The 15,962-nt window shown below is 48.8% G+C and overlaps 6 protein-coding genes across 8 annotated transcripts; 2 read left to right on the top strand and 4 right to left on the bottom strand.

Annotated features, from left to right (window-relative positions):
• Nucleotides 1-586: 586 nt before the first annotated feature.
• LOC136197817 (uncharacterized) lies at nt 587-5,052 on the bottom strand. 2 transcript variants are annotated; one of them, XM_065987644.1, is made up of 7 exons: nt 4,991-5,052; nt 2,976-4,530; nt 2,650-2,918; nt 2,362-2,579; nt 1,289-1,988; nt 1,054-1,229; nt 587-1,000 (listed from the first exon to the last, which is right to left on the bottom strand). In XM_065987644.1, exons 2-7 carry the CDS (start codon nt 3,916-3,918, stop codon nt 745-747), a joined length of 2,562 nt encoding a protein of 853 aa, XP_065843716.1. In that variant the 5' UTR covers nt 3,919-4,530; nt 4,991-5,052; the 3' UTR covers nt 587-744. The 2 variants fall into 2 exon arrangements, with proteins under 2 accessions (XP_065843716.1, XP_065843715.1); XM_065987643.1 differs by having other exon boundaries at nt 2,976-5,043.
• Nucleotides 5,053-5,155: 103 nt separating this feature from the next.
• On the bottom strand, nt 5,156-7,518 carry LOC136197828 (N-acetylneuraminate lyase B-like). Its single transcript, XM_065987662.1, has 12 exons — nt 7,259-7,518; nt 7,026-7,203; nt 6,661-6,722; nt 6,535-6,605; nt 6,398-6,485; nt 6,289-6,343; nt 6,146-6,224; nt 6,002-6,094; nt 5,811-5,950; nt 5,617-5,748; nt 5,517-5,556; nt 5,156-5,461 (listed from the first exon to the last, which is right to left on the bottom strand). The coding sequence occupies exons 1-12, from the start codon at nt 7,414-7,416 to the stop codon at nt 5,286-5,288; spliced, it is 1,272 nt and encodes a 423-aa protein (XP_065843734.1). The 5' UTR covers nt 7,417-7,518; the 3' UTR covers nt 5,156-5,285.
• Nucleotides 7,519-7,538: 20 nt separating this feature from the next.
• LOC136197831 (33 kDa inner dynein arm light chain, axonemal-like) lies at nt 7,539-8,970 on the top strand. The gene is made up of 6 exons (XM_065987668.1): nt 7,539-7,661; nt 7,726-8,087; nt 8,307-8,363; nt 8,480-8,543; nt 8,603-8,767; nt 8,826-8,970. The coding sequence occupies exons 1-6, from the start codon at nt 7,596-7,598 to the stop codon at nt 8,862-8,864; spliced, it is 753 nt and encodes a 250-aa protein (XP_065843740.1). The 5' UTR covers nt 7,539-7,595; the 3' UTR covers nt 8,865-8,970.
• Nucleotides 8,209-11,047, bottom strand: LOC136197829 (putative RNA polymerase II subunit B1 CTD phosphatase RPAP2). 2 transcript variants are annotated; one of them, XM_065987664.1, is made up of 8 exons: nt 10,302-11,047; nt 10,146-10,244; nt 10,021-10,086; nt 9,871-9,959; nt 9,453-9,819; nt 9,251-9,396; nt 9,123-9,191; nt 8,391-9,062 (listed from the first exon to the last, which is right to left on the bottom strand). In XM_065987664.1, the coding sequence occupies exons 1-8, from the start codon at nt 10,395-10,397 to the stop codon at nt 8,933-8,935; spliced, it is 1,062 nt and encodes a 353-aa protein (XP_065843736.1). In that variant the 5' UTR covers nt 10,398-11,047; the 3' UTR covers nt 8,391-8,932. The 2 variants fall into 2 exon arrangements, with proteins under 2 accessions (XP_065843735.1, XP_065843736.1); XM_065987663.1 differs by having other exon boundaries at nt 8,209-9,062; nt 9,453-9,959.
• Nucleotides 10,605-13,717, top strand: LOC136197816 (exostosin-like 3). Its single transcript, XM_065987642.1, has 5 exons — nt 10,605-12,782; nt 12,843-12,970; nt 13,033-13,180; nt 13,235-13,363; nt 13,412-13,717. Exons 1-5 carry the CDS (start codon nt 10,647-10,649, stop codon nt 13,619-13,621), a joined length of 2,751 nt encoding a protein of 916 aa, XP_065843714.1. The 5' UTR covers nt 10,605-10,646; the 3' UTR covers nt 13,622-13,717.
• LOC136197825 (dihydrolipoyllysine-residue acetyltransferase component of pyruvate dehydrogenase complex, mitochondrial-like) lies at nt 13,656-15,901 on the bottom strand. The gene is made up of 14 exons (XM_065987660.1): nt 15,759-15,901; nt 15,633-15,709; nt 15,349-15,569; nt 15,222-15,290; nt 14,987-15,166; nt 14,855-14,936; nt 14,755-14,807; nt 14,608-14,693; nt 14,426-14,557; nt 14,294-14,375; nt 14,163-14,243; nt 14,034-14,108; nt 13,917-13,981; nt 13,656-13,867 (listed from the first exon to the last, which is right to left on the bottom strand). Exons 1-14 carry the CDS (start codon nt 15,860-15,862, stop codon nt 13,738-13,740), a joined length of 1,437 nt encoding a protein of 478 aa, XP_065843732.1. The 5' UTR covers nt 15,863-15,901; the 3' UTR covers nt 13,656-13,737.
• Nucleotides 15,902-15,962: the final 61 nt, after the last annotated feature.

The raw sequence follows: 15,962 nt of genomic DNA, 5'->3' as shown, positions 1-15,962 counted from the left end.
GTGCTTTACAAATTGAGCGCTGTGCCAGCTCTTCAAAGCTCTCACGTCCTTTTACTCGTGTCACGAGCTTTTATGACTCGGATATATATTGTTTATACCATAAGTGATTCTAAAACCTTAACGATCTACTCGACATACTCTTCCTATTCTACCACGTCCAGACTTGTCTTCATCCTCTCACCTTCACGTCATCATCATCGTCTACCATCATGTGGATCTTCATGGGCCAATTTTGTCTATACGTTTGAAAACCGGAAAATGATCGGATACTTCAAGCCATGAACCAAGCTATTCACGATCAAACAGCGCGTCATTGAACCGAAATTTCTGCCAATCGGCCAAATGCATTTCTGCCAACAAACACGAACGAAATTTCGGGCAAGCCAGCGGGATTAGTCTAAACGTTTCTATGAGGGCGCCTAGGACTTTGAACGGCACTGTAGATAGCAGTACTAAGCAGATAGCCTTCTGCTGCGCCTTCAATTTCTATTCCATTTCTGTCGACGAGTACAGGTTGAATTCCAAAGAAAGACAACCTCTACAGAATATATAAAACGAATGTATGAGTTTGGGGAACGCCACTCACTGACTTCTAATGAAACTTATCTATTTTAGGACGACCTCCAACATCACACAAACGGATAAAGAAACTCATACATGTATAACAAAAAACATCAAGAATTTATGCCATCGTTTTGTGTAAGACTCGTCGCATGAACTCACTGGCATGTTTTCTCTCCTCATTTATAAGTCCATATCCACATCTTCCCAGATTTGACTTATACGTTTGAAAACCGGAAAATGATCGGACACTTCAAGCCACGAGCCAAACGCCGGAGCACGTTTGGAGCCAACTGTATTAGCTCTAAGCTCGGAGTGGATAGTCTCACAGGATGTAAAACCGTGACCGGGAAGCGTTTGACCTGGAGCGATAATATAATCTAGGACTTTCTTACTGTAGATTCTTGTAAATTCCCAATTGGTGTTACCAATGGGGCATCTGAAAGCAGAACAAATTGCAAATGTTACTAAAACAAAAAAAGATAATCTCACTTCTTTCTTAGGTTTGCTATATTTGATCCGTCAAAATTAAAGTCACCAGCTACAAAGACTGGTAGCTTCCCCCACTTTTTCTTTACTTTATCCCGGACGAATTTGACAATTGCTTCACGATACGACCACTTTGTCACTTGGTCATTTGTAACGTGAACATTCACAATGGCAAATTCCTATGGTACATGTACATGTTATGTCAGATGTTTAGCAGACACTACTTTTCATAGCTCACCTCGGAATTTTTTGTGATTCGAAATTTTGCAGCTAATGCTCCTCGTTCGCTTGTCTTGCTACCGTACGCCTCCACAGAAATTATAAATTTATCAACGTATTTTACTGAAGCTTTATTATACGCAAACCCGAGGCCCTCTGTATTTCCGCCGTTGGTCGTCTGAACAGCCTCCGAAACCCACGTCACTCCAAAATTAGAAAAGTCATTAGCTGGTGTAGAAGCGACTAAGAGTTCCTGAATGGCAAATACATCTGCATTGGCAAACACCTTTTCGTACATTTCCTCAAAAAGCTTTTCTCGGCTACCGCCGCCAAACCCGGTTTGCAAGTTAAAGCGCTCCAAATTCCACGTTCCAATAGAAAGTGATACTCCATGTTTTGCTATTTTTCCGACAACAGGAAGATGATCGCTTAAGAAGCTTGATCTTACAGCCGGAACGTTCTTCAAAACACTCGATTTGGGTACAAAATAATCAAGATAACGCTCTTCTATAAAATCCGCTTTTGGATGGTCAAGTGAGAGAACATTTTCTGGTGGTAAATAGTAAGATGAAGGCGTTGGGACGTCGTCGGTAATAAAAATGTAGTCATAAACCCCGTGCCTCGGAGTCGTTTCGCCAAATTCATTCAGATCTTCGGCAGCGATATTATGAGGCGGAACGGAATCGGATAAAGATTCAAGTTCAAATTTAGTGAAAAATCTAAAAAAACAAAAACTGTTTGAATTTGACAAATTACATTACTGCTACTCTACTGTATTTGCTGAATTTCTTTTAGAAGGCCTTCTATCTAGTGGGTCTGTTACGCCAAATAAAACAAACTAAACTAAACTTCTACCACGTACATTGTCTCTCTTAATTCTAGTATGCAAAGCATCTACTTTATTCAAAGGTTTCACATGCATGAGAATAACGGTTAGTTACGTCTCATTGCATAGCAGCGTACTGTTCTAACTTGAGAGTCTCAAGTTAGAAGAGTACCATGCAAAACCAACTGTTGGCATGCTTTGTGGACTGCATTCCCAAGACTCGGGGCTTTGAAACTAACTGTAGCATTCACAGTTAATTAATTTACAGTTCAAAATTGGAGATTTCGCCACGAAGTGTCGGCCAATTAAAATCTCCCAAGAGAACTCGCGCCTTGCACTCCTTCCTGTCTTCGGCCATTTTTTTAACAATTTTTTGAAGTCGTTTTTCTCGGTCTTTCTGTTTCTCCTTTCCTGCTGGAAGGTGAACAGAATAAAACGCGACACATTTATCCCGCGGCTGCCCCTCTGCAGGAATGTTCCAGGCCTACAGAAAAATATTTTGAATCTCATTTATAGCTGAAATTTAACAAAAACTTTACCCAAAACTATCTTACCTGAAAGACAGCTTTGTAAGTGTTAAGGTCATTGAGCATTTCCACTTTGTCTTCATGAACGAACCAATCTGACCTGTAGATAAAAACAAACTCTTTCTTCGAGTCCACATATCCGTAGTTTTTCGGTAGAGATATTTTTTTCATAAGGCCGGTGGCTTCTTGAAAAGCTATGATATGCGTCTCTTTAATGATTTCGTGCAGCGTCGTTTTGACGATGTCTCCCATGTCTCGATCAAGCAACGGAGTCCAATTCAAGTTGAACGTTGCAACTATAGAAAAATTACGAACTCAATTACTTGAACCTCTACAGCCGGAAATATTCGCACTTTTAGCTCCAAAGTAAAAGGCGCTGCTTGCGGCGGCATCTGCCTTCGCTATCGCTTGAAGCTCCTCCTTTCGAATCGCATCGCGTTTTTCATCGCGTTTTTCCAGCAGCTCAGTATTGCGATCTTTTGCTCTAGTTTGATTTTTGCTTCGCATTGCGTTCTTTTTCTTTGGCGCGGCTTTCTGAGGTTTCTTACCCCCTCGCTTATCTCGTACTTGTCCTATGTCTTCACTCTCAGTAACCAGCTGGCTATAAACACCAAAAACCCCTAAACGACAATCAGGTAATTCTTTTAGAAACGTCGCTCCGGGAAGAATTTCAGCATCAGGAGGTTCACTGTTCAAGCTCACGACATCGACAGCTGAATCGTCATCAGACTCAAACCCCAGTTTAACTTGTTTGTCGTCAATAAATCCAAGAAGGAGAGACGAAACGGTGGCAGGATAGTTGGGGTGCGATTCGGGAGCAACGTTATATCGCGCCTCATCGGACCCTTGTCCGGCCCCAACGAAACTCACAAACGGTGCCGCTAATGCTGGACTCTCGTCGTCATCAAGAAAGCCGACAGCTTCACTGGATCCGCCGAGTTGCTGGAGAGCAGTAACCTCACGGCACTGCCACTTGCCATCTGACTTATAGCTGTAATATAACTTCGGACGCTCTTTTGCGGAGGGATTCTCTGATAACTTTATGCAGTCATACGCGGTCAGAATGGTTCGTGGGCCAAGCAAAGCGGCTTCGCAAAAGTGATCGGGCTTTGTTGATGAAGCGGGCGTACACTCGGTGTTGACGAGGACGCCAATTATGGAGCCAGGACTCTTTTCGTCGAAATTGCGTCCTTGGACGTCGTGGCACTGCCACCAGTCGGTAGAAAGAGACGTGACGGCAGTAGACGCAAGGCGAATCGCCGCGGCGAGGAGAAAGCAAGACCAAACTCTTAGCATGTCTCGTTGCAGGAGCTCTGGCTCTGCCGTACTTGGAGCTCTCTTTTACATATGGGTAGCAGCTAGTCATTCTTGCACTTGCGACATATTCTTGTGCTGCACTCTGCACCTGACTTCTGTACCTGCATGCCAAACGTTCCTGCCACGCATGACCCTTAATTCCTTGGCTTCAATCTTGTCTATCTAATCAGGTCAGTCCCGCCCCAAATGAATCGTGGCGTTGGGCCGGGACCGTCGTCGTCGTCGTCGAGAAAGCCGAAAGCGTACGTTTACCTATTCTACCACGTATAATGACAGGCCACGGTTTCTTTACCCAAGATTAGATAGATACGCAGTATCGTTCAAATGTTTTGGCATGACCTTGGCTAACTTGGGTTTTTTGGGAGTCATACACGATTCGCTACACTGTTAGTTAGACTCTGCAAAATTTCAGCTGGGGCCCCCTTCGGTAACTCGCGTGTCGTTTGACCTTAAAAAGGCCAAAAACGCGTCTTCTCGCTTAGAAATCTTTAAAACGCGACTGGGGCCGAACGACTGCAGCTATTCACGATCAAAGAGGGCATCATTTGAACCGAAACAACAGCCAATCGGCCTCAAATGCATTTCTGCCGGCTAAAACAAACGAAATTTCGTTGGAAATCAATTCAAAACGCAAAAAAGGACAACGAACGTGTGCCCACGTACGCAGGACACGCCCTGTCACGCTACATTAAGCAACGCATGACGTCAATCATCACGTTGCTACGAAATGGCCTAAGACGAGAAGTAGAAGCGATGAATCGGTTGCAAATGCATTGTGGCCCCCGGGTCTATTCTAAAGACATTCGGTCTCTATTTGAACGCGAAAAGCGAACGCATACGCAGGAGCGGTAATACGCCTGGTCAGCAAAATCAAGGTGCTAACGTCGATTCTATGACGGGCAAGCCAAACGTCCGCTACACTCGGACACGCAAACGACAGTATATCAGCTCTCAAATAATCTAAACGGGGTAACGGAGGAGCGGGAATAGTCTAAACGTATCTATGAGGGCGCCTAGAACTTTGAACGGCACTGTAGATAGTAGTACTAACCAGATAGCCTTCTGCTTCGCCTTCAATTTCATTCCATTTCTGTCGACGAGTACAGGTTGAATTGCAAAAGAAAGACGACAGAATATATAAAACGAGCTTGAGGAACGTCACTTACTGACTTCTAATGAAAAATATCTATTTTAGGACGACTTCCGACATCACACAGACGGATTTCTCAATCGATTCATTATAAAGCAGAAATCTGCATCGACTTTTCAATCTGCTTAAAGTCACAAAGAAAAAAATCAAAACGCACGCAAAAATCGAGAGAAGTTATCAAACAACGCCGCAGTCATCACGACGCCTGATGCCAATCGAAGAAGCCTATCTCTTCGAAACTTCTCTTTAGCTCCTTGTACTGGGCGTCGGTGAGAGGCTTGCTGGGCAAACGCGGCGCGCCGACAGGACAACCAATCATGTGCATGATCGCCTTGCCGAGAGCGTGCGGCGACGCGCACCCAATACGCCGGCCTTTGACAAGACAGATAAAGTTTTGTAAATCCTAACTCAATTCTTGCAAGCTCACCAACATCGTTGTAAGTCTTTATAGCAAGCTGAGACTTGAGCTATAGTTAAACAACGGCAGTGTGCCTTATAGGCGGAGACGATTTTATACAGGAACGAACCTGCTCCTTCTGAGCAGTAGCAATGTCGCCGCTTTTGAAAGCAGCGAAAATCTTCGCGGGAATGCTACCGGTGAAGTTATACGTGCTACCGACGCAACTAACGGCGCCCATGGCCAACGAGGCGAGCAATTGCTATGGGGGAAAATTCACGTGGTCGATATGATTGAACTATCGATCGCCTGCCGTGGTTATACCTCGTCTCTACCGTATAGCATCTCATAGCGACCCAGATTGAGACATCGCGCGAACACGTCGACGTTGTAGTCCGTGTACTTGACGCCGACAAACGTCGGAAGACGTTTGTCCGCCTGACGAAGAAACTCTTCTATGCTGACTATGGAAAACGAGTAGTTGCGAGCATATTTTTCAAATCGAGCCGTCTTACAATTCAAGGGAGACATATCGCTGTGGTGATACAATAGAAGTGGAGTGCGCGGAGCGCTTGAGGCGATGCACTCGAGATGCACGAGCAGCTCTTCTAAAGAAGCGATCAATAAAGTTCAGAAAAAAGAGAAAAAATCGTTTTGACCTATGGTTTTTGCACTGAAAACGAGCGGCGGCATCGCTGCTATGGCATCGACTCCATCGAGAGACGACGCATGTCTAGCCTTAATTTAACAAGAAGAAGCTCGTAAGGACCACAGGTTGTCACTTTACTGTATATATCTGTACCATTTCTTGGCAATCTTTTAGTGAAGTCGAGCTGACGTGGACGATGACTTTGACCCTGCGCGAGTGCAGGGGGTGGAAGATGCGTGGCTTTCACTGGTTCGTCCTATACCTTTTCTTCACCGCTTTCGCCCACGCCTCTACCATCGCCTTTCGTTCGTCGACTGTCATTAGTACGCCTTCGCCAGTCGTGCCGTTTACTGAATAAAAAATAGCGCAAATGGAAGTCGTTACACTTTGCTTTCTAACCGAATACGCCCGCCACTCCGAGACGTATCAAATAATTGGCATAAGGTTCGACCATCGCCAGATTTAATGACCTTGTTGTGCAATGAGTATTATCATCATCCTCAAGCAATTTTCCTCCCCACATACCCGTCAGTGTTGAAGGGCGTATACGATGCGGCAACGACGCCCTCTATGCCCAACTTCTTTACCTAGAAACGCATCGCATGTACTGCACGAGTAGCTGAGCTAACGACTACAAGGCCATTCGGGTCTGCAAAAACGCTAGTCTTATGTACAACTTCAAGCATTCTCATATCCGGAATCGTGTATGTGAAAGAGTGTAAGTGATATCCTGTTGATCCTAATGGGAGGTACCACTTCCGGATACGACGCAAAGTGAAGTGAAAGCGTAGTGTAAAAACGGGCTGCAATCGATTGATTTTCGATAGGGCGCGCTTTATCAGCGATTGTGACGCCAATTCTTTAAGGTGCACGACTAAAAAATTTTTTACCTTCTGTTGCGCCGTTTTTCCTTTCTGCGAGACGCCCTCTTTCGATTTTTTCCCACCCCTTTCTTTTGACGTCACAGCTGGCGTTTCCTTCGTCTCCACCTCCTCCTCCTTCTCCTCTCGTTGGGAGGACTCGGCGACAGTAGCCAATTTCTTCGTCAGCATGCGATTGTAGAGATTTCTGAACGATTCGAAATTGAATTTGAGTACGTGGCGTGGGTGAGCGATTTTTGCACCTATTCGAATCGTCTATGGGACCGGGCTTATCTCCGAGCTCTTCGAGGCGAGTACGCAGCTCGGCGTGACTCATCGTCGCCACGCTCGCGTCGACGTCCTCGCGATTCTTCTTCGCCGCCTTCGCTTCCGCTGACCCGATCGTTCTTCGTTTTCTCATCGCGTTTTCGGTTTTCTGGGACTAGGGCCACTTCTAGAGTCCAGACTGAGCAGAGACAACTCCGCAGAGATACTTATGCAGGGACTTGCGGGGACTGGGCGGGACGTTACCAATAAACCGCGCGCTACGCCACAATCGTCTTAGCAACGGCCGAGTTCGGTTCCTGACAATAATAATCGATGGCGTCCCTAGTCAAATACGACAACCCGGTGCTCGTAAGCAAAACCGGTGAACGCAAACCCTCGGTAAGCGCTTGCCCCGAACAAACGCGACTAGATAGCCCAACATTTTTCTCGCGCTCTCGCGCAGAAATCTCCGGCCGGACGCCAAACGCAAACAGGCGGCCCCGTCCCGCCCGCTCCCAAAAGCAAACTACCGTCGGTCGAAACTCAAAAGGGCAACCAGCAAACGGAGGAAATTCTCAACGCGATCTTGCCGCCGCGCGAGTGGACCGAATCGGGTCAGCTTTGGGTGCAGAGCGTCTCGAGCACGCCGGCGACGCGCTTGGACGTCGTCGCGCTGCAGGAGCATCTCGACACGCGTCTCCAGCAGCGTCAAGCGCGCGAAACGGGAATCTGTCCCGTTCGACGCGAGCTCTATTCGCAGTGTTTCGACGAGCTCATACGTCAGGTGACGATCAACTGCGCCGAACGGGGGCTACTCTTGCTCAGGTTCGTCTCGAGGGAGTAAAACACCTATGTAAACGTGGATAGGCTCATAATGTATGACTACTTAGTCTACGTACTGTACTCTCTCCTTATATACATGTAAGAGTACGGTACCTTTCTGCCCCTCTGTACGATCTATGATTCTGACCCTACTAGAATAACCTCTTGATAATTCTTGTAACAGCATTGCCCTCTAAGTGTACGATCTCTTAACTTTTCTAGGGTGAGGAATGAAATCAGGATGACTATTGCTGCGTATCAAACCCTCTATGAAAGCAGGTAAAGCTTCGACACCACCTCAAAAAAATACAATTATTATTATTTGTTTGTGTTGTACTGTAATTTTGATTGAGAGGTTCCACTGTACATACGGTGCTCATACCCGGTTTTTGTAGCGTTGCTTTTGGCATGCGAAAGGCTTTGCAAGCGGAACAAGGAAAGGTTGATATGGAGAAAAAGGTAGCCAGTCTGGCTTTTCTTCCTCCCTTATCCACCCCTTCCGATTTCTTCCTCCCTAGATCAAAGAGCTCGAAGAAGACAAAAAAGAATTGGAAAAAAATCTCCAAGAGTCGAAGAATCGTTGCGAGGCGATCGAGAAGCGAGAGGCGGAGCGACGCGTTCAGGACGACGCAAAGCACACGGAAGAAGTCCAGTCGCTCCGCAAAACGATTAGCCAGCTCAAAGTAGGCGAAGAGAAAAAAAGCGCATGCAATCGTTCCCCCTCAACATTTCTCTCTATAGACTCAGCTTGAAGGCATCGAAGCGCCGAGCAAGAAGTAAAACTTTAGAAATATTATACGTGCACATCTCACCTATTTCTTGAGCTTCTGCTCCCTTGCTTATGTCATTTACTGTATACCTTGCTTGCGCGAAACGACTAATGCGAGTCTGTTGACCTCGTCTCGCTGCGCGTGACTGTTTGAAAGGACCTTTTCCATTGCTTCGTCGAGGATCGTCGACGACGGGTTTTCAGTAGAGCTAAAATGCAAAAGCACATAGGGGGAGAAAAGAGCTCCCTCTGTTTCGTTAGATACCTACCTGAGAAAAACGATGAGAGCGGCTAGTTTCCACTGGTTGGGTTTCATGGCGATATTTGAACGGTCTAACCTTGAAACAACGCATTCCTGTATGTGTGTGTGTGAACACCATTTCTCGCTAAGCATTACCTTAGCTTTTGAACGCACTTCTTCAGATAATCTGGATCCTGTACTGAAAAACTTTTATATGCTGCGCTAAGATGGCCGAGCACAATCTGACGACGGCTTGAGTCTTGAGCCGCCGAATCAAGATGTGGCAAAGCAATTGGAGAGTCCTGCACATGTCTCGTATTCATCGCCCCTCCTTCCCCTCTCCCTTTTCCTTACATACATTCGTTCTACGTTCGACGACATCATAAGGTCTTCGATTAGAGGAGTCGCTCTGAAATTGCCCCGTTTGAGGATTTATCCCAAATCGTTTCAATTTGTCCAACACTTTCTGATCCTCTTCGGACTCCACGTCACTGACAGCGAGCCCTTTACAGGCATCAGCATTGTCTTCTTCTGACAAACGTGGCCTCGGCTCGTACCAAGACGTCAGTATGGACTGAACTGTAGCAAAATCGGAGTCCTCTTTCTCAGCTTGAGTGTCACTTAGGTGCGTCCTGTCTTTCGCTACCGCTCTCTCAGTAGCAGTAATCGTCTCTCTCTGAGTCTTTTCCGCCTCTTTCGTCTCAGTCAAAAGCTCCACGTTATACCTGTCAATCACGTCTCTACAATCACTTCCTAAAGCAAAGGAGATGCTCAACTTGGTGGCATCAATTGCCCAAACCGGTTCCGTTGACAGTTGACTTGCAAAATAATTCGACGCTCTAAAGCACCAATTGCTACAAAATTTCTACAAAATATCGTCAGAAACATTAATTGAAATAAAAAATATAAAAAAGTCCATTCGGTACCTTTCGCTCTGTTAGATCATAGACGCGGTTCCGAGAAGCTGAAATGTGATACTTCTGCTTAGGAAGCTGCCCCGCCATCAAAACAAATGTAGTTAGTCGTGTCATGTAGAAATTTCTTCGTTTACCTGGGTAAGAACCTTGTCGCATACAGGATACCCACATCGTTTGATTATGAATCGTTCCTCGATAACGTCGCTATAGTAATTTTGATTGATACGCTTAGCCTGGGAAAGTTAGATCGATCATTTTGCATTCTGTTTCGTCGATTGACGCGTTCTCACGCAGTCGAGCAGGGTGGCTTCGTCGACACAGTCGGCTAGTAGTATTTCGACGACTTCCAGCGCTTTGCGTTCCCATTCGGCTCGTCTGGAGTCCATTGCAGCTCCGCGAACCGCCGCGAACGAAGGCGCGAGCGCGCGTTAGAATACGAGCACACCCACTGGCCGTTTGGCTTAGGGGCGTAATTTCTTTGCAACGCGGCATATGGAAAGCCTTCAGGGTGTGCCGCGGGGTACACCGCGCGGCGGAGCTATAAGCGGGATAGAGACAGTAATTGCCGCGCGACAGTTCCGCTGAGGCGCGAGCGCACGCTACGGACGTGGGCGGAATAACAAAACTGAATAACAATGGTTCTTCGCAGTGTTCTCCGTCAACTTCATCGCAGGCTCTCACTGCGGCCGATGCTCGGTCTCCTATTCGTCGTCGGCGTCTTCGTACCCATCGGCGTGCTTCTAAACCTTCCGGCGACCCCAAAGAACGTCGACGACGGCGCGGCGAGCGACGACGACGACGGAAACTTCGCCGTCGTTCACCTAAAACCCCAAGTGCGCACGCTGGAAGACGAAAACGACGGCGCGTCGCTCAAGCGTCGCATCGCCGAACTCGAACGACTTCGCGACGCCGTACGCAACGACGTACGCGATCTCGAGCGCCGTCGCCAGTCGATTCAACAGGCGACCCAAACGGCGGCGTCGCGACTCGAAGAGACGAAGAGCCGACGCAACGCGCTCGCGCACGACGTCGCCAAAGCGAAAGCCGAACTCCAGGCGACGCGCGCCGATCTTCGTCGCCTCGCTTCTCAACGAGGCGGCGGCGGCGGCGTCGAGAATGACGTCGTCGTCGTCGCGAAACGATCCCCGGATGAGAGTCGGGGAGGAGTTCGTCTCGTCGAAGCCGTACCGCCGAAGCGAGTCATTGTGCCGGGGGTGACGTCACAAGACGCCGCGGCGGTTCCTGTGCCGTTTCCGGGCGAGAGAATGGCGGGGGCGTGTCGGCTTTTGACGTGCTTCGATTTCTCGCGCTGTTCTCTTACGACTCCATTTGCCGTGCATTTGTACGACGAGGGGTCCGCGACGGACGAGTCAGCGTTGCTTCGACGTCTTGCCTTGCACATCAAATTGGCTCCCTATTACACGTCGAATCCAAATCGAGCGTGCCTCTATCTCGTTCTCGTTGATAGTCGACGACGTCAGTGGGACGAGAACGCGTTCAAGTCGCTCGCCCATTGGCGCGGCGACGGTCGCAATCACCTGCTCGTCGACGTGACCAATTCGACGACGACGGACAACTTTCCCGACAACGTCGGTCGCGCGATCGTCGCTCGTCACTCCAATCCGCGCCATCGGCGTGGATTCGACGTCGTCGCGCCGCCCATCGCGATGTTCTCCTCGTCGTCGCCACTCCCGCCGCCGCCTCGCCAGCTTCCCGCCTTTCGACGCTACCTAATCTACTTTCGCGGCGAGTGGAATCCTCCCGCACGGCAACCGTTGTCGCTAGCAACGACGCCGGCCGACCTGGCGTCGATTCGAGCGCACGACAACGAAGAACTCGTCGTCGCAACCGAATGCACGCGGACGGCGCCGAAAGACGCCACCGTCGTCGCGCGTCCAGGCGAGTGGCATCTCTGCGGAACGTCGTCGCAACGAGTCGCCTCTTTATCTTCGTCTACATTCGCTCTCATTCTCGGTGGTGGAGAAACGACGACGCACGCGCGTCTCGTCGAATCGCTTCGCGCCGGCGCCGTTCCCATCGTCGTTGGCGACGTTCGACTTCCCTTCGACGACGTACTCGATTGGAGTCGCGTTGCGTTTCGTCTCGCCGACGCGCGAGCGACCGAGTTGAATTTCTTTCTTCGCGCCGTCGCCGAAGGCGACGTCTTGGATATGCGTCGACGCGGACGCTTCGTCTGGGAGACGTACTTCGGATCGGCGACGCGCGTCGTCGATAGCGTCGTCGCCGTCGTGCGAACGCGGATCGGTTTGCCGCCGAACGTCGTCGCGGAAGCGCGCACCGTCGGCGTGTTTGCCGACGGCGAAACGTCGCCGTTCGGAGAGGCTGCGGGTGGCGTGGCAGCAGTGGAAGCGCCGTCGCCGCGATTTCAGAAAAATTTCACGCTGAATAGTTACGATGCGTGGAACGATTCGCCTGGGGCGCTGGTTGGGATGCCGTCCGTGACGCCGTTCGTTTCCGCTCTGCCTTCGGGGTTTCAGTACATGGGGCCCGGGCGAGGAAAGAATCTTCACCGAACAGTTCGCGACGGAGGGCCTTTGAATGGGCCCGAATTCGACGTTCTTCTCGCCGGCAACGTGCCGGACGAACAGTTCACGATTGTCATGTTGACGTTCGATCGCAATTTGGTGCTGACCGCGGCGCTGGAGCGGCTCCGGAATTTGCAGTACTTGCGCACGATCGTCGTTGTGTGGAACAATCCGCAACCGCCGCCGGCCAACATGGAATGGCCCAACATTGGCATTCCAATACACGTAAGTGCAAAGGAGTCTCGCCTGTTGCTTATACACCCCCAGTTCAATACCTCTATCTAGGTTATTACGACGGGGAAGAACAGTTTGAACAATCGCTTCCTGCCGTTCGATAAAATCGAAACGGAGGCCGTACTATCGATGGATGATGACGCCCATTTAAGGCACGACGAAATTCAACTTGCTTTTCGGTGCGGTACAAAATTCTCGCGAGGGCCTTGACTGCAACTATTGTGGCTCTTATTTCGAACAGCGTCTGGAGGGAGAATAAGGATCGCATCGTCGGATTTCCGGGACGGTTTCACGCGTGGGACGCACGCCATCCAGGCAGGTGGAACTACAACGCGAATTATTCGTGCGAAATGTCAATGGTACTAACCGGTGCCGCGTTTTTCCATAAGGTAAGACAAACTAAGGAGTGTCTGTCTAATAATGCTCGACTTTCTCCCCCCCAGTACTACATGTATCTTTACTCGTATACCATGTCGCAATCGATACGCGACAAGGTCGACGAGTACATGAACTGCGAGGACATAGCAATGAACTTTCTCGTGTCGCACGTCACGCGAAAGCCGCCCGTAAAGGTAAGGGAGTCACCCTCTTAACGGAAACTCTTTTAATCTTATTTCTAGGTTACTTCGCGGTGGACTTTCCGCTGCCCCGGCTGTCCGGAGGCCTTGTCCGGCGACAACAGCCATTTCGAGGAACGTCACGAATGCATTAATTACTTCGTTAAAGTCTACGGCTACATGCCGCTACTCTACACGCAATTTCGCGCCGATTCGATTCTTTTTAAGACGAGGATACCCTCGGACAGAACTAAATGTTTCAAATTTATCTAAGGGAGCCCATATTTCTTAGCATTCGAGACGTTGATTACGTTTATAGAGAGGTAATATATAATGCGGTATACCGAAGAACACTGGGGCTAGGGAAGGGAAAGCGCGCGCCGTCCTACTCATAGAAGCATTGTTATTGGATTCTCCAGGTATCCTTTCAATTTGCGCATCCATTCGGCACCGACCGCTCCGTCGACTACGCGATGATCGCAACTCATTGTCACGCACATTACGGACCCAGTAGAGTATCTACAGGAAGAAGTGATGGGGGGGAGACTATTTCAAAGAGTCTCATTACCCTGACTCGTTATTGGCGTTGGGAATGATCTTCTTCTCCGACGCTCCAACAGCGAGTATGCACGACTGAAACAAATATACAGTCATTGAGTCACTTCAATAGATTATGAGTGCATACCTGAGGTGGGTTGATGATGGCCGTGAACTGCTTCACTCCAAACATTCCCAAATTCGAAATGGTGAATGTGCCACCCTACGAGAGACTATTGAACAACGGGTAGGAGGGCCTCCTGCTTATCTCCCGTGCCTGGAATTCGTGCGGCTTCAGCTTGTTTTCTCGAGCTCTTTCCGCCAGACTAACAACGTCTTCGTTGATGGCTTCGAGACCCTGGGAAGACAAAAGACGACGAGTTGCTCGTTTTTTTCAAGACAATCTACCTTGCCATCGGCTTCGAATACAATTGGCGTGATCAGGCCGGAATCGGTAGCGACAGCCACGCTTATATCAACGTTATGGTGACTGAGAAAAAGATTCGCGAGCACATAGGAATTAAAGACGTCGCCTCTTACCGTCTTATGAACGTCTCCATCCAGGAGGAATTCACTTCGGGAACGTGTTTCATACTCAGTGCCGCTGCCTTGATGACAAAATCGTTCAGCGACAGTTTTCTGCTAGAAGCCTGATTCAGCTGTTGCCTCAAACTAAAAGAATATCAAAGAACGAAAGGAATATTGACAGACGAACATCGTACTTCAGAAGTTCAGTAATTTCTATCTCCACTGTCAGATAATAGTGCGGTATTGTCTGCTTAGAGTGAGACAAGCGTTGAGCAATGACCTAATATAATAGAAAGAAGACGCTACCCACAGAGAATCTCGACAGGGAGAAAGAGTTCTACCTTTCTAACGTTTGAAAGCGGAATGTCAGTAAAAGTGTCACCAGGAACGGCAGCTAGAGAACATAATAAAAAATAAAGATTTTTAGATTAACAATTTCACCTGCAACTGGTGGAGCTTGAGATGCTGCAGCAGCAACGTCAGCAGCAACGATTCGTCCACCAGGTCCAGTCCCAGCAATAGCCTAGAGACAGGAGCTCCTGTCGTTTTACCCCGAGGAAGCATATTACTTACAGCCAAACTGACGCCGTGCTCTCCCGCTACTTTCTTCGCAAATGGACTAGCGAAGATTCTTCCATCACTTGACGGAGGCGAAGTAGCAGGGACGGCGGCAGGAGGTGGAGATGGCGGAGAAGCGACCGGAGTTGGAGCTGGAGCCGGCGCTTCAGTACTCGGAGGAGGCGATGGAGCAGCCTGCATAGATGTACTCATAAGATAATATTCCCTCATAACGTCACATTGAACTTACCTCTGGCTCAGGCTGATAATCCTTAAACGCCGCAACATCGCTCTCCTCATCGACAATAATCGCAATCAACTAAACATCAATTTCAACTGATCATTATAATTAAGCAATACTAAACTTATTATCTTACTTTTCCCACTGGAATTTCTTCCGTTCCCGCCGGTATAAGGATTTTGGCGAGATAGCCCGTAGCCGGCGTTTCAAAGTCCATCGTCGCTTTATCCGTTTCAATTAGAGCCAGCAAATCGCCTTCCGACAATTCGTCGCCTTCCTTCTTCTCCCAATTCGCTATTTTCCCGTTTTCCATCGTCGGCGAAAGCGCTGGCAGCTTGACTTCGAACTTGCTCACTCCTGGCGTCGAAGAGAAGCGATGAGTCGCCCGAAACGACGTCTCGTGAGCGGTCTCGGACTTACCGTCGGTAGCGAAGCATCGTACGAAGGTTTTCTTAACATTTTGAACGCGTTCGATAGTCGCAGAGCCAAGTGGCGGCCTGTTATATGCGTTTATCGAATGACTCACCGGCATATTTCGTCACTTACCGACGTAGGATAGTCGATCGACAGAGGAAGCGACTCGAAACGCGTACGTTCGCCTTTATCTGACGCGCCCAGCGACTCGAGACTCGGCCAAGCCGAGAAATCATTGCAGTTCACGACAATGAGACAAGCAACCGGGAACTCGAGACAACCCGGACAATCCCTCGTTTCTCCTTCGTTTGAGCCGAGACAGGTCATTTTCTGGTA

The sequence above is a fragment of the Oscarella lobularis genome, chromosome 18, assembly GCF_947507565.1.
Source record: "Oscarella lobularis chromosome 18, ooOscLobu1.1, whole genome shotgun sequence".
Taxonomy (NCBI): domain Eukaryota; kingdom Metazoa; phylum Porifera; class Homoscleromorpha; order Homosclerophorida; family Oscarellidae; genus Oscarella; species Oscarella lobularis.
Note: the sequence above shows the minus strand (reverse complement) of the source record. Positions and strands in the feature narration are given on the sequence as shown.